General features: G+C 37.1%; 1 protein-coding gene across 4 annotated transcripts in view; it reads right to left on the bottom strand.

The window, feature by feature from the left end:
* TASP1 (taspase 1) overlaps positions 1-25391 on the bottom strand; it is a 77232-nt gene that overhangs the window by 11362 nt on the left and 40479 nt on the right. For all 4 annotated transcript variants that reach the window (XM_038131872.1, XM_038131873.1, XM_038131871.1 and 1 more), the window contains exons 11-13: positions 14358-14468; positions 5037-5141; positions 998-1071 (exon numbers count right to left, since the gene is read on the bottom strand). In XM_038131872.1, coding sequence (XP_037987800.1) covers positions 998-1071; positions 5037-5141; positions 14358-14468 — 290 coding nt within the window. The remainder of the gene's footprint in view (positions 1-997; positions 1072-5036; positions 5142-14357; positions 14469-25391) is intronic.

Genomic DNA, 25391 nt, shown 5'->3' with positions numbered 1-25391 from the left:
GTACTTAAGTTATTCAAAAGTGAAGCAAATACTTCATTTACACCTCTACCAGCACTTCCTTCATCGTCTGCTTGTCTTTCTGGGGCATTCTTGTCTTTATTTTCCTGCACATTTTACATCTTGAAGATTAGCTCATTCATTCCAGTGCTTGAAACAGTGTTTTACCAGTTTTGCTGTGTAAAATATCTGATGTTGATTTTCTTCTTTATATATGTATATTCTTATATATATATGTGTTTATCCTTGTGTTACTTTGGTCACATCCCCCTTTGCATGAATGTCTACAGAAACCACTACAGTCTCTGCTTGCAGCTTCTCCCATGTTCAATCCTGTTCTCCAAAGATCTCTTCTAAATGCTCCAGCTGCTACACTACAGCATCCTCCTTTTTCTCCCTTCCATGTTCTTTTCCTAAGAATGAATGGCTCATCCATTTGGTTAATCCCTACTCCTTGATCATGATGTGACAGAATTTTCCAGTTTTCACTGTTAAATTCAAATTTAACGTAATATTTCTCTCATTAAAAATTAATTATAAGGCCCCAAGAAACCAAAAATATGGATGGCAATACTGGAATTATTTATCACAGAGGGTATTCTAGGAACTTGTTTGAAGTTTGTTTTATATCTTCCTTGATGGTGCAATTGCTTTATCCAAAGGAAGGCATGCCCACAGAAAAATATGGTACCAGCATAACCGAATCAAGATGGATAAAGTTATTCAAATACAAATACTGTCAGCAGAGGGAATGGACATGTGTTTGTGGCACCTTATCCTGACGTGGAACATATGTTAGTATAGGGTTGTTAACTGCTGCAATTAAAAAAAGAAATTAGAAATGCCTAATCAATTGACACATTTAACTGCTTATGCAGCCATTACTACTGCTGTTTTCTTAGAGAAAGAAATTTCTTACATACTTCATTATCATTAATTCAAATTCTCCTTAGCTTCTGCAGTCATCCAACTGTATTACAGCCTACTCCTCATGGCTTACCTTAGCTTTGCCATCCTGTGCAGACATGTATCCAACACACATGCTCTCTGTTGTATGGCTCCACAGAAATTCCACTATAAAGGAAAATGCAAGAAGTTACAAAAAAGGCCTTGGTTTAAAATACAAGATGCAATTTAACAAGACTGCGTCTTGAGAAACAAATACAGCAAGGATAAAAAACAAAGACCAAAAACTACTTACCAGAGCAATTAAATCTCAAAAGAAACAGCTATCAAACAAACAAGATTTTCCTGAGTATTCAAGTCACACACTGCAGAACTATTACCCACAATGAGAATGTTACTTCGATGATATGGAGCCTCCAAGCTGAGAAATCTTTCATCAACTCCAACTGCAGTTAAAATTGGACCAACTTCTAAAGCAGTGGCCTGTTCCACCCACCAGTAAAAGCTGACAGAACTTGGATTTGCCTGCCTTGAACCCAGACAAAAGCATAAAGCCAGATGATCAACAGGTAAAGGGGGATTTGTGGCTTAGCTGTTAGCCTGTATCCCAAGCAGGATACAGGCAAACATGCAGAAATAGTCAAGTCTGCAATATGGGAATTGAAGATATAGATCAGGCAGGAAAGACATCTGGTAAAAGCAAAATTATCCTGCAGAAAAAGGAGGTGAGGTGTATAATGTAACATGCACAATAAGAAAGATTTCTGGCAAAATTAGAGGAAGTCCTGGATTCAAACATACACTGAATTACAACAGCAGATGCAAACACCCCTTTTCTTTGTGGAGAGTGTAAGGAGCACTAAAGGTAAGAGAGGAAACAAAGATGAAGAAGAAACCCCTAGCAAAGCACTCCCAGGTCTGGTTACCTGGACTGCCAGCACCAGATAAACAATATCAGCTCTCTGGTACTGTACTCACAGCTAATTTAGGATATCAGGGCTAGAGACCAACTGCCAGTGATAATGAGTAAGAAAACTAATCACTGCTCACAAGTATTGTTAATGCCTGTTTATCCAGAAAGGTGCTGTCCTGAAGTCTGAAAGTGTTCTGATTTCTCAGCTGTTTAACAGCCTGTTCCAGTAATCTTCAATTGCCTGATACATGTGCAGGTATCTTTATGTACACAAACACACTCCTACTCAGCTGCAACACAAAACTCAGACAAAGAGCACATTATTCATATGTTCAGCTCTCTGTCAGTGGAGCTTTATAAATTGCCACACTGTTTTCTTCCTGCTCTCTAGCATGGTCATTTTTCTTTGTATTCATAAAGTCCATAATTTGGTAGGCGGCAAAGAAAAAAAATAGCTGATTAGAATTTAAGGCATTTCACAGAATTCTGTAAAAGGCTTAAAAAATGCACTGAGGCACAAATTCTTTCTCTGGATTATGGGAGGTGTCTGACATGAATTACACAAGACGCCTTGAACAGACATTTCCACGTATTTCTTTTGAGAGTGACTTTCACATACTGCAAAAAAAAGCATCACTAGATGGGTTTAAAACCTTCACTCATTCCTATTCCTCACATTCCTTTAACGTGGCTGATGGAGGTCACAGCCTGCTGAGCACACTTATCCTTTGAACCACATCTCCTTGCACAGCAATTAAACCAGAACAGGAGATCAAATGTTAGATGATGCCAGCAAGACTTGAAGATTCTGACAGATTTCCAGATACCATCATAAAAGAAAAATGAACTTCATTGAGGTGTGTGCTCTGCTCCCCCAGAACAGATTTGTGACTGATACCACCAAAGGTGAATCAAAAGCTTTCACAGAGTGAAACACATCCAGCACAATCAATGTGTGTTGGAGGGGCTCAACCTCTCCACGGCACACCAAAGGCTCCACTGCCAGTGAAAGCATTTTTAAAGACAAATTTAATCCCATCTTTCAATTTTGAGAAGCTGAGAAACAGTTTGGAACAAATACCCTCAAAATATTATATCTTTGCCTTTGAAAACTACCAAAAGTAGCCTGTACTAGCACAAACTTTAGTTATTGTTAGCCATTAAAGGTAGTGAAATATTAAAAAAAAAAATTAAATTACATATGAAATATCTGCAAATATGTATATTTTCAACCATTCAATAAGTCACTGTCTTGCCATTTGTTTCAATATTAAAAAGAAATAAATAAAGATGATCCCTGTAACACAGACATGAGAGTTCTTTATTCTATACATGAAGTTTTTCAGTATTAACCAAATTATTTTCAGTCCAAACAACACAAATACTACGTATGTTTAATTGTGTATTCTCTCTGCATTCATTATAAGGTAGGAAATTTCCATTATACAGAAAAAGCACTGTGCTACAATTAATCTCTGTGTTATTTCAGTGGAAAAAAAACCAAAAATCAATGGACAAATAGTCTTTACTTATGATGTACAATATATGGGGATTTTATAAATTAATTTTTGAGGAAAAAAATGCCAAATCTTCATTAATAGAATATGTTCTCTTACATGAATGGCAAACATTAAATGAATAGAAAAAAATCCTCTCACTTCCAAATCTCAGGGATTGAAGGTTACATTGATCTTGTTTGTTCTTAATTACCCAGACTTGTATTTTAATTTTCTTAACTCTTTTTTTTAAGGATAGAATTTATGTTGCAGGATGCTGTTGCACTAGATAATGTCACGATTGGGTAAATAATAATAAAGCAGAGTATTACACAAAGGAAAAACACTTTAACTCTGGTAACATTAGACAGGTCAGTGTGACTCAATAAATATGCACATAGCTGCGCATCTGAGGAGCACCACAGGAAAGGAGATGGCACAAGTGTCATCTTGAAGTAATTCATATGCCCCCAATCCCAAATTCCTTCCCTTAGAGAGGCCTTGCTGTCTCAGGGTTGTATTTCCACCCTGTTCTGCTCATAGTCTACACTCTTCAGTTCCCATCTGTTTCTCCCACACAAACCACCGGACAGTTTTCCATAACACACTTTTCTGCCATAAAGCAGCAAGAGAGGGATTGTGTTTCCAGGACAGAACCAGGGATGAAGGGATGTGAAGCCCTTTTGGAACCAGACAGCTACTGGTAGAGGCAAAGTCCAGGTGGTTTTAGGATGAGCAGCAGAAAGTCCTGTTTGGTGCAAATGCAAACAGTAACTGAGACTTATCTAAACCAATTTTCCTGGCAGTGAAATAATAAACAAGAATAAACAACCATAAACAACTTTCCTTACAAATTTTAAATGCATTCTCCAAATTCACACATTTTCTTCTGCAAAAAGGAGGAATAAAGAACTTTTTAGAAAGTATTTTTCACAAATGAGCTACTGAGAAGCAGTGAACAGCTACATGCATTACTCCCAGCTATAAATGCAATTTTTCCTACGAGGAACACATCCCGCCTCGCCACAAGCAACTATTATATCTATGCCATAGGTTTAGAAAGATCCTACACAACCCTCTGAGTGACAATTCTGCTTAGAAACGATGAGTCAGAAAGAATGCTCTTTTCTGGAGTTTTGTTAATATTAGCCTTGTTTGTTCCCTATTTCACTTTTTAGATTTTTGTTATTCCAATGTTGTCACCATCATATTTTCCGGAAAAACCCCTTTGCCAGGATTTCTCTCCTGGGAAGCCTCAGAGAAAAAGGAAAACAACAATTATCTGATTTGCTTCTCCTGTGTTTTGCTGCTTTAGAGTGTGTTTGGAGATTGTTTACCCACAGGTGATTGTTTCCTTGGTTTCATGTGAAATGTTTTGACTTAATGACCAATCAGGGTCAAGCTGTGTTGGGGCTCTGGAAGGAGTCACGAGTTTTTCATTAGTATCTTTGTAGACTTCTGTAAATATCCTTTCTCTGTTCTTTAGTATAGTTTAGTATAATATTCTTTTATATAATATAATATCATAAAATAATAAATCAGCCTTTTAAGAACATGGAGTCAGGTTCATCATTGCTGCCTTCATCCGGGAACCCAGCAAATACAAGACAATGTCAATTCCTTTTTGTTTTCTCCGTGGCTTTCAAACATGCACAGAGATTTCATTTCACCCTTCATTTTGAGTTAGCACCCAGCTGAATTAAAAATGAGTAAGAATTCCTTACCTAGCAAAGTTGGCTTTTCCTGTGAGGATTCTGCTGAACACCTGCAGGAGCGGAGAACGATCACACCTCCGAGCACACCATCCTCATTGGCTAGGAAAGGTGAACCTGGCCAAAATCATTGGGGAGAATTACTTGCAATAGGAATAGTTTCTGGGGCATTTTTTTTAAAATTTGACTTTCTGCCGTTTCCCTTCAATCTTGTCACTAAGGGTTGAAAAGACTGACAGATCAAACAGTGCTTTTATAAAAGCATCCGTTCTCTTTTTCCTAGTGTTTCAAAGGAATAATTTTCTGGAATGTTAATCTACTAATTCACCAGCATTCAAAAAAATGAAGGGCTACATGGAATAAAACAAAAAACATTAAAAATTACATTTGTGAGTGCAAACCTCAAATGTAATTTGGATGGATCAAGGAAAATATAATAACGAAAAATGGAGTGTCAAGTTGAAAAAAAAATGTGACTCAATATTTAGCTCTTTCTGTTCTATACATTATATAAAGACATATCTAAAAAAACAAGCAAATTTAGGTAATTTTTACAGTTTATTCATTCTTGCTGATTTAAAGCCCTTTGTACAGAGGTATCATCAAACTGCTGTCTGTCTTGCTGTTTGATGAATACTAACAGAAAAGCCTAAGCACATCCTTTTTACAGTAGCTCCTCTGTTGTTAATTTAGGACATAGGATATAAAAGTCTTCTATCAGAAGCTGGAAAAGCTTTAAAGGCAGCTGAACCAAGCCTAAGTATTTTTTCTCTGGTTTACAATTTGAAATAAGATTCCTATTGCTTTAAATGTGGAAACAATGGTAAAATTTACATACCATTTCAAATGTCTTGAGCCACAAAATTAATCAAGTTCTTGCACTTAGGCCCATAGACATCCTAGTTACACATCTGCATTATACTGTCATTTAAAACTGAACATACACTTCTAACAGCCATTTAATGTAATTCTTTTCAATTCTTTCTTTTAAATAAATTAGTGTACAGACACTGTAATTTGCCAGCCACTAGAACTTTAGAGCAGATCTATTCATTAGCCTCCTTTAACTTGCCCACAGCTATTTGGATGATGAAAATTACTCCTTTAATGCAAATAACAACAAAACAGCCCAATAAAAACCAACTTTGAGCATTACTATAAGGTAAAATCTTTATCCTTTTTTCTCTAAACATTAGAGCAGCCACCTTGAAAAATGATACAAGGTGGCCAGTGCAATAGAAGCCCACATTGCACGAAAATAATAAATGCAGTATGCTTAATAAGCAGTAATATCTTATTTTATCTAATGCAAACAGATTATTATCTTTAAAGTGCCACTTGCTTTGTAAAAGAACTATAACTAGTTACACCTAGTAATACACCTCCTGCATTACTCACTGACTGTGACCAAGTCCCTGTGAAACAAGAATCCAGCCCATGATAAGGTAATAGATAAAACAGGAAAATATGTTTGGTTAAATTAGAAACACAAGGCTTGGAAAGTTGTGAAGAGTTTTACCACCCAAGTCAAAATCAGGCACTTCAAAGACAATGCCTCTACCTGAACTTGGTCTGCAGACCTAATTTTACACTGAACTGCACAAATTATTTAGGCTCTAAGCCATGGTGAAAAGTCTAAGTTCTCTTAGCTGTGGCAAAAAGTCAGAAAAAGAGAGAGAAGTTCTGGTTTCTTTTGAATAAGCAGTTTCTCCTTCTCTTTCAAGAGCTGTGAAAGATTCTTCCAAGGTTCTAGTGAAAAATATTAATTATTTCTTTAATTAGAATGTCTAAAAATGTTCCATTTCATTAGAACACAGCCAGCAAACAGCATCCACAGCAGACACCATATCTGAGGCCACAGTAAAACACTGGGACTGTGAATGCACATAAAACCAGACAGCAACTACTGATTATAGTTTATAGAGTTGGTTCCACTGAAGTCTTGTTCTAGAAATGCTTCCATTAGTTTAATCACTTATTCTAGGGATTTTGTTTCTCCCACACTCTGAAGAAAAAGAGATGAAAGGCAAGTCTGTAAACAAGCTAATTACATATTTCATAATTTTCCCAGTATTTTTGTCAACTATGCCATCATGACTGATCAAACTGTCAGCAATCTGCAGAACTTTTACATAGTCTTTTGAAATGCCACAAGGCTTAGCAGTATATTTCTTTCCATGTAGAGACTCTGCAGCAGAACACATAACACTGCATTTCCATCAAAAAACTTCCATTTTTACAGGAATTTCTTTGCAAGAACAAAATATCAGTGAAACACAGAATAAAAGAAAAAAAACAATGACTCAAAGCAAGTGTTTTTTGAAAAAGGATTTAAATAAGTAATTTAAAATTTGAGCTTCAAGCACATAAGACAAAGTCTTCAGCTTACAACTTCATCCAAAAAGATGCTCAATCTCTACATGAACAACTGAGAGACCCAATTCTGTCAGCATAAATAGCATTTATTTATTGACATCAAACATGGTGTCCATGATATTGCCCTAAGTACATACAGAACTGTTTTCTGAACAAATTACTTCCTTCAATGATTGTGCACCATGGAAGCTTTATTACCAGTCCACAAAACTCAAAAGCTTTGAAGACCACTCAAAAGTTGAAAAACTGACTGTATTAATTCAGCCTTTGCTGAAGTACACTGCCGCCCTACTGCAACTGGAGAACTCCTGAAAAGGATTAACTTAATAGCACTGCACCTGATTAAAATGTGATAAAAGTCTTGAACTTCAGCACCCATAAAACACAACAGATGGGAAAGACACTGACTTCTTTAAGAATGACACAGGTTGGGTCCTTGAACTAAGAAGAAATGTTGGTTATGCCACATGAAACCAGGTCACAGTGCACTAACTTTGTAACAGTACTACTGGTGTGGGATGAATAAAATTACTAAAGTGACTTTTAGCAGATAATTTGAATAAAGTATTGAACCAAATGTCTTAAAAAACTGTGTAATGCAAACAAAGCAAGGATGATGGGAGACGTTATCTCTCCTACACACAAAAGCATAGCCTTGCTTGCCCTTTTGATCTTCTACACCATTTCATCATCACCTGCAGAATGAGCATTGTTCTGGAATGGTGGGAGAAGTCTGAAAAAGAACATAGCCCTTGTTTCCATCTCCAAACACAAGCAGCAAATGAGGACACAGGCACCCTGCAAAGATTGAGGATCCTCCCACCCACCCCACTTCCAAGGGCCACCCTGCCACCCTGTTTCTGTTGAAGGCTGCCATTCCCAGAAACATCAGAAGCCAACTGTGTGACTCCACCCTCACCCATCCCAGATGCCTTCAGCAGCAAGTTCAGCTAAATTATCTCAGTGCAAAATCAGCAACAATACAGTGTATGTCTGCAATTCACTGCCTAAGTTGTGGAGAATCAACCTCTAAGAAGTGTCAAAAACAAGTTGCCTACAACAATAATATTACAGTATTCTATGTTACAGTAAATTCAGCCTGGTTTTCTGCTCTTAAAAATCAGACCCTAAGCCAAATTAAATACATGCTGAAAAGCATATTGTTAAAAAGCATATTGTTAAAAAGCATATTGTTAAAGTTTACTTATTTTCCAATTAAAGCAAATTTTCAAAAATGTTAACAGAGGGATTCAAATATAATACCTGTTTTAAACAAGGCTCTTTCCAGATATGTGGACCTACTGATGATGATTATGATTATGCTAAAGAGTGTATTTTAACAAACTAGACAGTGCAAATGAGTAGGTCTACAGTAAGCAAAGTTCCAGATAGCTGAATGCTATGCATCCATCACTGAATCTGTAAAAATAATGGTACAAAAGCAGTATTATACTTTATTTCTAAAGACAATCCATGTACCATACACACAAATTAATTTGACTGTTCTCAAAACACTGTGAATTCAAAGGTTAGGAACATATTTCATTAATTTAGTTCTAAAACTCATTTTGTTACGGCCAACCCATTGAGAAAAAGAATAAAAGAGCAGACTTTTGTAAAAAAATAACAATATAGGTAATTACTTTTTTCTATACACATTTAATTATTATTTCAAGAGGAGGAGAAAAAGTGGAATTAAAATACTGCCATGTATGCTAAAGGCAGAATGGTTTCTCATTAGAAGGAAAAAGTGATCTGGCTCCCACCTCCTACACCATTTTTGCTCTGTCTGTACTTTTCAGAAAGATAGATTTTCCTGTACAAATTCAAAATTTAGTTAAAATAAAACCAAAATATGCCTACTACCCAAAAATATTGTTTTCCACTGCAATAAAATAAAATTACTGGACAAATCTTTGATCTAATAGCTTGCTAATGACAAAATTACAAAAATCTGGGGCTTGAAATATCATTTTAAGTCTCATGAAGCTCAGTGTTCCTTTCCCAGTTACACTAGCATACCACTGAGGAATGTGGGATGAAAAATCCAAAGTGAAACTCCAACTGCAGCATTAACTAATAATGTCAGCACTGACTGGCCACAGCAGAGAGAAGGGGTAGGACAAAATCAAACAAACCTCATATTACATTAGTTTTGGTCAAATCCTTACCTTCCCTAGCCACAAAACTACATTTTACAAAACACATTTCTCTCCTTCAAAGCTCAACTACTCTGTAATTGCTATGTGACATACAGAATGCATTTTTATTTATGTATTTTGTATGTTATTAATCTGTAGCAATGGTCTCTCAAAAACAAGCAAGCAGGTCATCACAGCTACTCCACATTCACTGATCCCATGAAGTTCTGCAAGAGCAGCCAGAGCTGAACACCACGACCCAGGTTCAGCTGCTGATCAGGGACAGAATTGAGAGTTTTGCAAGTGTTAAAGTAAATAATGGCCTCAACATTCAGCCTTGCTCTGGAGGAGCTGCAGTTACAAGTGAAGAACACTTTTTCTTCAGCATCTCTAGTAAATTAAAGCTCTCCTGTGATGATCTGACAATGAAGACTGTTTCCTCCAGATCATGGGAATGTAGTTGTTCACTCTGATCCTGAGCCTTTTTTCCCCATTTGTAGTTACTGCACAGAACCATTCTAGCACAGATTCAACACAAAGCTGTAAATGAAGTGTTTTGTTTACACTTACCCAGCTGAAGGATGAACCAGCTGCTCATCAGATGTTCTACATTCATCCCCTTCCATAGCAGAGAAACCATTCCCAGCTTCATTGTTTACATCAGCTTTCAAAGGCTCAGAACTTGGGTCTAAACACTGGCTGTGGTGTGGTGTAACCAATTAAGTGCTTCAGCATTCCTCAATTTTAACAGAGGGCAGTAAAACAATTCTAACCCTTCTTGGGCACTGTGTGAGTGAAACTCTGACTTTTTCAGGTCAACAGTCTACAGATCACCTCTGCCACTGGACTGCCAAGTGAAGCTGTTTGCCACTCTGCTTCTGCTAAGAATCCCACTAAACTCCAAATAGAATAAGCACTACATGAAGCCTGCTTTTCATTTCATGCACCATTATTTGGTGAATGTTTAAGCACAAGCTGTCTCAAGTCAGAGGTCTTTATATTTCACGATACATTAAGTTACAACATCTATATTGAATTTTTAAAGAAGCTGCAAGAGAAAACACCTGCACTTTCAAACTTTACAGGTAAGATTTGAAGAAATGAAATAACCTGAGGATACCACAGACCAGTAAAAAATCCCAGTGCTTTTGACATGGAGAAGAACAGGGAGGACCTATACAAATCCTTGTGGAACATCACCATGTTGTGTTTATGAAACTTCAGGATCACTTCATTCTCTTCTGAAATCTTTCTCTGTGTGTCATGGAGAAGCATAATAATGCTTCCATGGTTTGTTTCCTCCACTAGAAAACCACAAAGGATACTACAAAGCTTAGAGTGATGCAGCACCAAAAGAAATTATAATGTACTATAAAGTAACAATAACTGTGCAATGCCAGTCACAGTCTTGTTACTGTTGAAGTATGAGGCTTTTTCCTCCCCAGCAAGCACAACTAATAATGAGAAAATTAATTTTCTATGATTGCTAGCTGCCCAAAATCCTGCTCAGAAGAGAGGATTTTGACACTAAATTTCTGGAAGAGAAAGTGTCAGCATTATTCTTCTGCTATTGCCTTTCTGCAGACTTGGCTCAACTGAAGAGCAGTTTAAAAATGCAAGAATAGAGAAACAGATCTCTGCTAAGGAAAGAACAAATGTCAGATTCCAGCTATGCCTTTCAGCTCATTATTTTCTAATACTTCATAAGAAATTCTGAAGTACCGTTGGTAATGCTGCCACTGTTAAAAGCCCAGATTTCCTGCCAATGAGATGACACAAATATTTACTCTAAGTCTACATTAGAGTCCACAAACACAAACTTGGCTGCACTTGAGAGGAATGATGAGTAACAAAATCCTCCGTTCTTCTGTCTGGATAGTACTTGTGTTTACAGAACACCATTCTTTAACTGTGAACCAAGCCTTCTGTGCTCTTTGACTAAAGATATGGCGCCCATTCCATTTACAAAAAGTCTATATTTAATTTCTCTCACCTCTATTCAACCATCAGTTGTGCATTCTCCACAGTAAGATGGCTCTGAGAAAGGATGAGAGAAGCACATCTGACATGAATTTGCTCATCACCTGCTGTTTAAACAGCACTCACTGTCTAAGCCAGGCATTCCCTAGCTGGAAGGATTCCCAGGACTCTGCAGAGACTCAGAGAGTCCTGTAAACAGGAAGCACCAATCTGATGGCAACTGCCAAAATCAGCTGTTCATTGCTCTGATACAAGTAACACACATTTTGACTTCTGATAAAACATTCTAGCTCAGCTTTGATAAAGGCTGGGTTTTTCCCAATGCCTTGGTCCATTGTAATTCTGGTGACAGTTTGACAAGACCACAAAGCAGGGCTCCAAGGAAGGCAAGGGAAGCATCCATGCCATCAGCAAGGAGTCCATTACCCCATTTTATCCTGATGGCTCACAGGAAGGAGTTCTGCACCCTACCACACATCCTGTGCTATCAACTAGCATATCACTTAGGAAAAGTCACAGCAAAAAGCCTATTTAGTATAAACCTACTGTTTTTAAGTGCAATGCACGTTTTTAACTGTTGCACTGTATTTGCCACACGTAACTTTGCATTCCACCCACAGAATTGCCAAGATCACCAAAATTTCTCTACCAGCCGCAAACTCAATACTGTGTCACATGTAACCAGCAAGATGCATCTGGATTTTTGATGTTTTCCTCCATCAGTCTTCACTCACAGAACAGCTGAGCATCAACTAGATTTTATGTTTTCTAATCCAAGCATTTCACCTCCACAAAAAACAAAGGTGGCAGTATCTTTTTTCCCCATATCAGCACTGCCCAGAGTATAACTGAGATACTACTGAGTATAACTGAGAAGATACTAAAATTTTTTTCACATTTTTTGTTCATGAAGAGCATTAATTTAATCCTGTCTCTCACTCTTTTCACTTTCTGCTGTTTAGCTGGGTTTAGTGCTTTCCCAAAGCCATAACACATCACACTGATATCCTGGTACCTCTGTCTGTGCAGCTCCTCTTTCTCTGCAATCGATAGTTCAGGTGTAACAAATTCTTCAGCAGCATTTAATAGACTCTTATCTCCAACAGAAACATTTTCACATTTCCACTAAAGAACACAATGCTGTATCACATAGGAGCCAGTTAACATTTCATATGCAAAGTGGTGGCAAAATATGTTTGCATTAAACAGCAAAATGAGAATTGTGTTTTTTGCTAACCATTATCAAACCTAACAAAGAAAACCCAGAACACTCAAAGCAACTCAAAGAAGGCACCTTTAACTAAAACAATTTAAATTTTGGGCTTTTATCAGCCAGTCTCTATGAATTATTCCATCAGTAGCTTTCTATCTTGTATGTGTACAAGCATTAATATGAAATTGCAGAAGGCTACATACAATTTGGGCTTGCTTTTAGCATTCTTAGAACAAACAGCAGAATAAATTTTAAGAGCATGGACTAAAGATCTGACTTTCCTACAGTTAGGCCACTTCCATACAACATCTGCAAAGCAGGTTAGAAATCAGCAAAGCTATCACAAGCATCCTTCCTAAATACTTCTTTTGGGTACACAAACTCCTAATTTTGTGCCACCAAGCACTGGAATGAGTGATTAAATACAAAAAGCTACATTTTTGCTGCTTGGATTAGAATCTTTTTGGGGAACACACAGAGTGTTCTGCACTCTTAAAACATCTAGAAATGACTGCAGTACAGCAGCAAATTATCAAATGCAGTCTCCAATGTGAAGGTGACTTCCCTTCAAACAGTCAAATGTCAGAAGCAGAATCTAACACGGACTCAACACCTGAAAAAGAAATCAAGAAGCTGCAATGCACTGCTTGCCAAGACCAAATGCATTAGTCCCTGGGACCCCAAAAGGTGTGTATATGCCCCTCTGAAGTATCACAAATTCCCTTCAAACAGTCAAATGTCAGAAGCAGAATCTAACCTGGATTCAACGCTAGAAAAAGAAATCAAGAAGCTGCAATGCACTGCTTGCCAAGACCAAATGCAGTAGTTCCTGGGACCCCAAAAGGTGTGTATATGCCCCTCTGAAGTATCACAAAATGAGCTTTGGCAACACAGTGTACAAGTATTATGTTGTCCATAAGAAATTTTCAAGATGAAAATTGTCTGTGGATTCTAAAGCTTGAAAAATTTTAAGGGGTTATGAAAACACTGCAAGTCAAAATTTACACCAGAAGCTTCACTGGAATTTTCAAATGGCAAGATTTATGGTTATTTTAAAAATCCACATTCATATTTTGCTTATGATTTGAGGAAAGAAAAAAATATCTATATTTACAAGAAATTGAAGCTATATTACACAATTCTCTTAAATCAAATAATTTTTTTTTTAACCAAGTGTATTTCACTTTTCCAATAAATTAATTTTATTATGCAAATAGCAGACCAGAATCTGTCTGTCCAAAGCATTTAATTAGAACATGAAATAGTTTTGAGGTCTATTATTTTTTAAAGGGTTAACATGATGAATAATTTTGACTAATGCTCCTAACCCATCAATTCTAAAATATGCAATTGTACACCACAGCCCATGATTCAGACAGGAAATTCTTTCTTCAAACCTCTCTGGGTATTCTATGACTCACATAACAATTGAGGTATTTCCAAGGGTTTTCCTTTAAATATCCTAATATATTCTTCTGTAGTTTAACATTTTTCAGATGTAACACAAGACGAAATCTGAAGCCAACAAGGCTTCAACCGAAATCACAAGAATAAATATCTCTGATAGAGTTTCTTGCAGTTTCAACTAACTTGCAGTTTAGGCAGTTTGGGCCATAGACTTACCAATAAACTTGTTTTGCATAGTCTCTAGGAGAGCTTGGTGGGCATCCTCTGTTTGCAAAGCACATGAACATTCTCTGGCCAGTATGGTCCGGACAAGGTGCTCTCCACAACCTAAAGGAATATTAAGATTGGGAATCGTCAAAATACAGATATCACTCTGAAGAAATTTGTAATTCATTTATATCATCACTTGAATTTGGCTGTGATGATGCAAAATAATGAAAGCTTCTTCATAGTGGTGCAAATGACAAGTTTCTGCCACACATTTTTGTTTTTTTTAAAAAGGTTGACACGAAGTCACTCAAAAATTCAAGTCAGCCAGTGGTTTCCTCACAACTTTCCTGAAATTTCGCCTCCACAAAGTCACAAACCAAGCAAAAACTAAACAAAAATTACAGAAAGAAGAAAGAGCAACAGTGTCTCTGACTTAGCATCTCTATGCAGATAGAATCCTCTTACTAATCATCCTCCAGGGAATGATCCTTGCATGCAACTCTTCAAACTGAGAACAACTTCAGTGACACACTAACTCCTTTTGCATGACTACTACTTAGTCCATCAGATTCAGCCTTTCTGCAACAAAGGAATACACCAATTCAGCCATTCTACTTTGCCAAAGTGGCTGGTCACTGGACTCCTAATACAAATTCCTGTCATTTTTAAAGGTTTGTCCTTAGGAAACTAAAAAGCTGCAAACAATCACTTATTGCCTCAGTGCTTTCTGTACCTATCCCCTGAAACCTATTTTTGGTGAAGACAAGCAGGTCATTACTGCTACTCTTGTTCTGTAGGAACACTTTCACACCTGCTATTTTTTCTTCTACACCCTTTTCCTTTCCTGCACTGTGCTTTGGGTCATATAGCTGCAGCCAAATGGCACCATGACTGTTTACTGGACCAGCTGGGGTTGCTGGGCAGAAAATTCACTGCTGATCCCTTCTCCATATAGACCAAGGTCATCACACTACTTACGCCTCCTGCTTGTTGACATTTTTCCTTAATGGCAAGGAAGCAGACAAAGCAGCTAGAAGAGGTTTAACCAAGAGCCAGGTGAACTGTGTTATCCAGTTAGGAAAGAAAAAAATACAACTAATGTAGAGCTGTGAAGTAACAATGATCCCAAATTATCTAAATGTAAGTGACTACATTTTGATCAGATTTGTAACTTATCAGGACCTAAAACTGCATTAGACACCAGAATATACAGAGAGAAGTCAGACACAGTCCCCTCACAATTATATATAAATATTTCTAGCATATTTCTTATTAAATACAACAAGATGGTGCAAGCACTGGAATCACAAAAAAAAAATCTGCTATAATACAGCTGGACTCATTAGCTCAGGTTCAGAACTACATAAAAACACCTACACAGCCTCCAGAAACAAATTTATGGCTGGAAACAATCTAGTTGCTTCCAAGTGCCAGGGAGCTGGAGCTGGTAAGACATCAGACCTAGGCTGGCTTCAGACAAAGGCAGCTCGGTCTCCACGGGTAACTCGCACTTCACTGGAAGCACTAACAAGCCCAGAACAGAGACACTGGCTGAAGCCAGCCTAGATGTGGCATAAAGAAAAATTTAATAATGAAACCCAACCCAAAGTGGCTCCAGTGCAGCCTGCTGAGTCTCTCATCACTGTGCAGATGCTGAGTTTAGAGCACTGACTGGTGTGGGTACAACAGGGCACAAACACGTTGGCAGGTCTGGCACTGTGTGATGCAGCAACTCTCACAGACTGGTTTCTAGTTCTTACCATTTTAAATCCTAACATGGCAACCTACTCAAAGAATCCCCCTCGCTGGCTACTTGACACACAATTATACCCTTCTCCTTAAATGCACAGTGAGTTTCCACTGTTCTTCAAAGATTGCTAATACAGAAGGGAAAAAAAATTACTCCTCTCATTTTTGAGATTAAAAAAAAAACCCAACCCCCCCCCTCCACCCCAAAAAAACCCCAACCAAACAAAAAACACACAGAAACCAAACAAACAAAAACCAAGCAACACCCTCTGGAGCACTGTGGATGCATTAGATGTCAGAGAATCAGCCCAGAGACCAGATTGCTGTAAAATTGTGTACACATGTCCCAAAATCCTGCTATGTTCAATCTTCACAAAAATACCTTGGTCTTCAGTTATGTGTCCCTGCTAATGGGAAGTGTCTCCCGATTAATACAATTCAGCTAAACTGAGTGGTTTGAAGTGGGACACTTTGGCATTGAATCTACATACAACTGGCACAACAGAAACACAAAAAAATTCTTTGTGTAGCAAACAGAGTAAAATCCAGTTACAAATTTAGAGGAAAATGAAAGAGCCAAAATACTACGACAGTTACACAGCCAAGGGAAGTTGTTCTTGAGAGCACAAGGGAAAAAGTGTTTTTATTGAGACTGTCAAGCTCTCAAGTTAATGAGAGAAGTGTCCTGGTTAGGAGATAATCTTCAAGAGGCTCATGCAATACAGCAACCTCAGCATCTGCTTACAGGAGGGTCTGTCTATTCATTTGCCTCATTATACCCACACTCTGAAGCTTCTGTCCACAACAGAACTGTGAGTTATCTACTACTTATTCCAGAGTGATGGATGAAGAACATGAAAAAAACCCCACAAGATGCATTTTACCCATAGATCACAACATGGACATCACTTTCTTAAAACTAGGAAACTTTAATCACAATGAAATTTTGCTGTAAAGAATAAAACTAAATAGGCATATGTTCTGGCAAAAACTGAGAACGCTGGTTTTTTTCCTTGAAAAAAACCTGCTAGAACCTTTAAAATGTAACATGTAACACCTTTAAATGTAACTATATGAATAAGAAGCATGGGACTTAGAGGAATCAAACAAGACACAGAAATCAGAGTGAGTCTATGCATCTTCAGCGCATCAAGTAATAAAACCAGATGTTATTACTTCACAATTTTCAAGTATTTCCTAAATTGGAATGAAAAAAAAAAAACAATGGCCATTTTTTAGCATGACGTATAATGTTATTCCCCCCCAGGAGAATGACTTTATTGAAGAGTTCCCATAACATCAAGTCTGCTCCAAAAAACTTTCAGAGAGAGAAAACTTAATATGGGTTAAGAACAGCTGCAGCCCACATCTCCATCCAGGATCAACCCCAAGGAAAGCAGCTTTGAAATTCTACTAACACATCACACATCTTTACATCCCCACAGACAAAGTAATTTCTTTTTGTCATATTTATGTCAACCTATAAAGCAACAAACTTACAGACTGCTGCTGGCAGTGTATGTAAAAATCTTTCAGCACATCACTTGCTGGCAGTCTGCAGGGACAGATAACTAAGGAAAACAATTCCCCACTTGCAAAAGAAAAATTTGTTACTGTAGTTTTTGATGTAGGAACAGCTATTTTTGAAGAAGAAAAAAAAAAAACCTAAGCAGTGTGTCACATACTTTGACCAGATACAGGCTAAGAAAAAGAATTACACTTTCTATTATCTCAAGTCAGAAACAAATTTCTTGCAGGTTTAGCAGATCTGTATGTCTGTATAGCCTCAAACTGGAGACACACTGTAGATAATACTAGGACTAGGCACAAAATTATTGTATACATTACTAGAGCAATCAAAACTGATTTGTAACTTACAATATAAAGTTGTGGGTTCAAATTTATAGTTCCAGTCACTTTAGTCTAACCACCAGCATTAGCCAACTTCCAAAAACATAGTATTAACATGACTCAAGACAACACCTCCAGTGAAAGCTACTTAAACTCATTTCCAAAGCACGCACACAAGTTGATGAAAATGTAATTCTGATTAATGTGCTTAACTATCTCACATTATACTACATTTAACTGCAAGTGTTAATATATTTGGCATTTCTTTCACTGAATAGTACTACCAAGTACAACCAAACCAAGAGGGACTCCCACTAAGAATTTTCCAATTCTACATCAAAGTCTCAAATACATTTGTTTTGGTAACTTTCTTGTAAACAGAGTTACAATCATTCTATTACCCTTTCCCAGTTATAATGATGACTTCTTCAGTATCCTGAAGCTCATTACATTTCAGAGATGAATATTTTGCAATGACAGACAAATGCTTCCCTGAGATTTCACACATGAGTGACTCAAATGCAGATGACTAGCTGGAAAAATTTACTGGGTTAAATTAGAGCTTCACATTGAAATAACTGTTTCATATAGTAAACAAATTATTTTCCTAACACAGTAATATTCTGCAAACACCATGTTGCCTACTTGTAACTCCTCTGCTGACAAAAAAACCTGCTGTTGGAACTGCTGTTGTCCATGTTTGCAGGGCTAAGTACAATTAACTGCCCTCCTCTAGGATTGCTTCTGGCAAAGGCAGAAACACTTCCACAGAAAACAAAGAGTTTATAGAGACTATTTTGATAAATCATGCCCGACAAATTTGGTGACCTTCTACAAAGAGGTTACAGCATTGGAGGGTACTATGAGGGTGGTGAGATACTGGAACTGGTTGCCCAGGGAAGCTCTGAATGTGCCATCCCTGGAAGTGTTCATGGCAAAGCTGAAATGAGCTCTGAGCAACCAGTCCTAGTGGAAGGTGTTCCTGCCCATGGCAGGAACTTTAAGGTCTGATCTTTAAGGTGCCTCCCAATCCAAACCACTCAAAGATCCTATGAAAAATAAACAGAAACAGATATTTTGATGCAAGTTTCTAACCTCCTAGATTAAAGGGAAAGAATATACAGATTCCTAAAGACTTCAGGCATTGATGGCAACAGATTCCCATGACAAGGGAAGGAAAGAAGAATGAGGCTTAATAGCCACAACACATTTATTTTTTAAACAAACTACAAACCCAAACAAAATTCTAAAAGATCCCAGAAAAGCTGTCTTCAACCAGAAGCTTCTATTCCTGCCTGAAAATGACTTGAAGATCATACAGAAACACCAACACTGATTTTCAGAGACACTTATCTTGGATCATGCCACAATACAAAGTTTCAATGCAGCGTTTCTTTCAAAGTGCCAGGCAGACCAACAGTGAAACAGAACTTCCCTTTTCTGTGGGTATTGAAATGTGTAATTTCTGTTAATAATACACTTTTACCTCCAATTCAAATACTCCTCATTGATTACTACAAGAATTGCACAAGAACAGTCTAGGAATCTACAACCTTTTTTTTTTCATAGTCTCTTCCTCATGCTATCCTACTATAATTTAGCTGTTCTGGATGTTTCAGTAGTCCCCTGGAGTTACCACTTCAGCAGTAATTTGCTAGTTAGCCTATGCACAACTCCCATAACAACCATGTTACTAGGGGGAAGGAGGAGTTGTGATGTTTTTGTTTTTATTTTTTAAGATTCTTAACATCTTCAATTTTTAGGTATTATATTAGATACTAGCTTACATTGCATACAATTCTGAAAAAGGGTAAGAAATCTGAGCTATAATTTTTAAATGTTAATCTTTCTGTACCAAACAGTAACTAATATTCAATTCACAGCTTATACAAACCTTAACTTGCTACAGACTTGGATCTTTCATTTGGGCTTCATGCAAGCAACTAAGGATTAAATCACTGGGTTTTTTCCTCAGCACAGTGACTTCTCAAGAAGATTCCTAATGCTTGAAATAACCACAACAAGAGGAGAAAGAAACCAGCACAATATAAGCTGAACATCCCATACAATGCGTGCTCTGCATCTTGTAATGCTCCTCCGATGGAACCAAGATGGCAAAGGAAAGGAAGGCCTTGTGCAAAGCCAGGGCCTCTGAGCAGCATGTCAGAGAGAAATTGTTTTTCTGCTTCTTTTGATGGGAGATGCTTTCAAGTCAGGAAATTAGAAGCAGGTGTGCCAGAGGGCACACACACACACACACACACACACATCCAGGCAGCACACTGCAAAACACGCGTTTTCAATTTTCAGACATGAAAGAGGCTCCTGTTGAATGGAAGGAGGAATGAAAATCGAGTTTGCTCTCTGTGAGCCACAAGCAGAGAGCTCGTGGAGCTTTGACAGGCTGCAGGAGCCTGTCTAGCTATGAAACACACAGTACCTCAACAAAAAGTGTTGGAACTTCTTTTAAAGGAGTACAGAATGGAAACTTGCATTACTCATGTACAGTCAAGAATGGAAAAATTCATCTAGTTTACTCCACAGCCAAAGTATGACTCTTTGCTGTACAGAAGCTAAAGACAGAACCTACAGGTTATCTGTATTTTATCATCTATTCTATGCAGCAGATCTGAACCTAGCCCTGCTGTTTCTGTGCTGTTAAGCTTTGATGTTATTTTCAGTTCAATGGTAGTCCCTAAAGTGTCAGCTAACAAGTTAAAGAACTACTATTTCTGCTCTATTTCCTGGATAACTTCTAGTTATGCCTAATGGAAACACGGTGAAACCTGTGTTTCAGTAAGCTCTGCTCATCATTTCCAGCATCTCTAGAAAGATTTGACTAAAACCTTGCATGACAGTGATTTTAAAAAATAAAATACAGTACAATATAAATATTTAGTTGACAAGACACTGATACAGGTAGATACATATTGAAAAAAAAATTAATGCATAATTCTCAAAAGACAAAATGCTGCAGTCTAGCAGAATGCACTACAGTGTTATATTAAAGTGACATAATTTTAGGGTTTTTTTTTCCTCCTATCAGCTGCTGTATCTTGTCTTCAGACTAGCAGGGGAAATTTTTAAATTACTGACCTACTGCCAGAAAAAACACCTGCAAACAAAGTCCTGTCCAATTCCTAATGCATTGATCCTAGAGGGCTCAATGGAGCACATTCCTGCTGCAGACAGAACATCCTCAGATGATTTACCTACTAAGAAAATGCAATGGAAATTTTCCAAAAGGTTGAAACTTTAGTAAATTTGGGCTGGTTTCAAAGATAACAAAAGAAATTCAACATGCAGACACATTCATGTCTAAATCACCTTCTCTAAGGAAAGGTAGGAAAACGCATCTCTAAGTTTTTAATATGGGACAAATAAACTAAAATCACTCCAAAAAATAACTAATTCAGCTTTTCTACAGTTTTACAGATAAGAAAAAAAAATGGTTAGAGTGATAAGGATTCATTCATTTAGCATTTTAAATTCTAAATAGTGGTAAATGGCAGATAATTTATTTTAAAAGCTTTTTATTTGAGTTACAATGAACAAAAAGAATTTCAGATGTATCTTCAAGAGAGGTTAGAATGAAGAAGAAACGCAGGTCCCTTAAAGAGGATGTTACTGTAATTTTATATTTATCTTTATAATTATTGTTAAGGTTTTGCATATCCAAAGAGAATTAGTATTTCTCAATTTATCTCCCAGAAAAGATACAACCTGCAGTATTACTTTTGGCACAGTTAGTGAATGAATATCCACAATCATCAGAGATATTCCAACTGAGAAGGAAATTCAGTGTCACACTTTATATTATTTTGAAAGAGAAGAATACGCACCAAGTCTTTGATTCTTGTTATGCTCAGGAAAAAAATAGGATATTTTTTCTTAAAGTGCAGCCAAGAAAGGGACTATTGCTTCCCCTGTGGCTGGGTTTTGTTCACAAATGTTTTCCCTCCAAATAATACCCATCTTCCTGTGTTTACATTTGTATACCAGCAAAAAACACCCACTAAAGAGTTCCAAGCAGCCTTACAAAGTGTTCTGGCCTCTTTTTGTGGCGAGGTGGTGGGGGTGCTTAAAGGGGAGCCTCTTTTGTTTGTTCTGTGCACACACATGCATGGAAAAGCTTTTAAGCACCACAGATCTGGCTTCTACTACGTTGATCCAAAACCCAGTTTAGCTGTTAATTCCATTTATACTAAATAAAGGCCATTGGTCATGCTCATCTCATTTAACAAGCTTTCACTCCATCTCCACCATCATTCCTGCACAGAATGGCCCTTGCACTGTTATTAGATGTCACACTTAAGGTTGCCCAGGTATCTTGGGTGTGTCCTCAACACAACTGCAACATTCTTTGAATTTCTTGAATTTTAATACTGCTTTGGAGATACTTAAATTCCTGTAATGTTTATCCTTCAGCTGCCAATAAAGTCCCATAACCATTTTTTTCCCAAGCAAAATATTAATTTTAATATAATTCAGAGTTTATACATCAAAATGTCTCAAAAAGTTGATGGGAAAAAAATCAGAAAGGCTTTACTTGTTTACACAGAAACTGAATTTTAGACTGAGACTTACAGAATAAATCTTGGATTTAGGGCCCCTTAAACTCACAGTCATTCCTAGGTTTCCCCATCTCCCCCACTGTGTTTTTAGAAAGTCTCCATCTTTTGATTTCAGTTGTCCCGGGCCCTGTTAAACTACAACCATAAAATATGAGTTTTACAATATGCTGTATTTTGTAAACCTTGAAGTAACTTTTGTAAAGCCAAAAAAAAAAAAAAAAAAAAACCAAAAAAACCCCCAAACCACCAAAGACACTGTGTTCAAACAACATGGTCAAGTGACTGTTAGAGGTATGAAATTACCGTGCAAAAAGTTGAAGTCATGCCCAAACCAGTACAGAACCACCACCTTTGGCACATCCAGCATAAAAACATGATAAAAATAGCCAAAAATATTTAAGAAACAACTTGCTAAAAGGCATAAGAGCTGATACCAAATCCTTCCTGAAGAGGCAAAAGCAGGAAGCCTTCCAGCAGCTACAGGGCCAACAGAAGATCCAAGATTTCTTCAAATAATACACAACCCTTGAAAGAAAGCTACAGGAAATTGGAATTACTTTTAAGTACTTGTGTGGTGACATCTTCCCCCAGCCTGCTTTTTTTTTTTTTTTTTTGATGAGGCAGGTACTGAAAGACACTAAAGCTTCAATTGGAGGATTTTAGAACAAAATTAATAAAAATTCAAGAATAAAGCCTACTGTATTATTAACTGTGACATTTCAACTAAGGCTTCCTTTTCTAATGAAGTTTCTACACAGGTAATCACAGAATAAAACCGTTCCAAGCAAAACTGAACAAGAACAAAAAGAAATGGGAAATCCTGAAAAGTCATCCTGACCTATTAGAACAAATATATCTCTAGTTTATTAAAACCCAATATCAAAAATTGCCAGAAGCCTGGATAATGCAGTGGAGGTGCTTTTCCCAGTCCTGTGCTTTCCCCTGGAAAACTGCAAACACCCTCTATCTGAGACAGGCCACCAAACTGTCTGGAGCTCAGGTTCAACCCAAAGTGTCCATTCCATGTGGATTTCAGGGTGCAAGAGTTTTTACCCTGCCTACTTTGAATTACTATTCCAAAATCTACTTTCCCCACACCACAGCTTCTCCCTGACCTGTTCAGTCTCTAGTTGATCATCACTTCCAAGACCCAAAGAGATGAACAATTTCTTAAGTATGGAGTGCAAAGAGTTTACAAAACCTGACCTTTCAAATTTCTTGTCTGAAACTGATGCCAAAGAATATCCCTTTTCATGACTGAATATAGAGCCTGATATAACCAACTCTCAAGGCTTAATTTTCTAAAAAAGAACTTTAAAAGTGTAAACGAGCACACAGAGAAACCTTTTATTTCCCAAAGAATTATTCAGCTAAAATTATTTGGTTTAACACACACTAATACCAAATAATTTTGAGGACACTTTTGATAAAGCTCATGGGGAATTAGTTTAAATTTTTATTCAAGATTTTATTTTAATTCCAAATGTGATTTGATGAGTCAGCTATTCTCTGAAGTCATGTAACAATAAACATTAAACATTACTCAATGCCCACAGCAACCACTGTCTAATTTTATTCTTTTTTTTCTTCTCCCCACAAAACGGAAAAAATTGCCTGTAGAAACTATTAGATTTGTGCCAAATTTATGACTCAAAGAAAAATTAAAATAAATAGACATGTGAAATTAAAACAACAAAATGCTACATTGTGAAAACCACAGAAATTTAAACTGATTGTAGGTTTCTCTTATTACATCTTTTAAATACATTTACCTACAGGTGTAAATGTCTGAATGCAAAATGAAACATAAAATGAATGTGCATGCACACAGTTTTTATTTATACATTAACATGCAAGTTGCATTTGTTGCTTATTTTTTTTTTAAATGTTAACACAAAACCTGTTTGGAAACCTACAAGAGGGGGTATAATCACTATTACAAATACAGCCTAGTCTGGCTTTAGTTACATCAAGGGACAGTGGTGATATTCTGTTAAGAAGCACAGTTCATCTGGGAGCTTTCTAAATCAAGGCATCTTCTAGAATTTAGACAATACATTTATTTTCTAAATATTTAACAATGATATATCTTAATGCCTTATTCTCTTCCTTGGCCATGGCAGTTTCACCTGAATATTTGCAGATGTTCATGCCCCCATTCCCATCTCTTGTTGTAATCCAGCCAAGCTGTAAGTTTCATTCTTTCAACTTTTCCTACAACTTAATTTTCCATCCCTTTACTCCTTAATTAAATTCATGGTTCACATCGTTGGATGTTCATATTTTAAACAAGAGTCAGGCATCAATACATTTTAGAACTGCACTAAACATAAAGTACATTATAAAATAAAACATTATGAGCTTCTGAAATGGAAAAAAGAATGGTATTGATTACAGAGGAGTTCTCGCTTCCTGTAAACATTTCTATCTCACTCTCTCTCACAGACATACACATACTTTAAAGGAAAACCAGAAACAAGAGTTTAATTAAACGCCACTAGTCTGAATTTCAAATCCATGACTGAACAGATGGCCACACTTCACAATCCACCAGCAGGCCACTCCAATTAACTGGGACTGGGATCAGGGTAATGTCATGGAAGCCAGAAGTTTTGAACCAAACAAAAATCCATTTATTTGTATTTGTGACAGTTATAAACAGTATAACATTGAAGTATTTAGCACTATACCAAAGTGGTACCAGCAAAAAGAGAGGAAGCTACTGTTTCAGGCCATCATTAAATCTAGTAATCTCCTGTGAGGGCATCAGGATGCTTGTCAGTGCTCACAGAGACTTCAAATCCAGCTGACTTTGCAAAGAATAGCTTTAAAGAAGCAAATAAAGTTGTCCACTTCAGCTCTTCCA

Source organism: Motacilla alba, chromosome 3 (assembly GCF_015832195.1).
Source record: "Motacilla alba alba isolate MOTALB_02 chromosome 3, Motacilla_alba_V1.0_pri, whole genome shotgun sequence".
NCBI lineage: Eukaryota > Metazoa > Chordata > Aves > Passeriformes > Motacillidae > Motacilla > Motacilla alba.
Note: the sequence above shows the minus strand (reverse complement) of the source record. Positions and strands in the feature narration are given on the sequence as shown.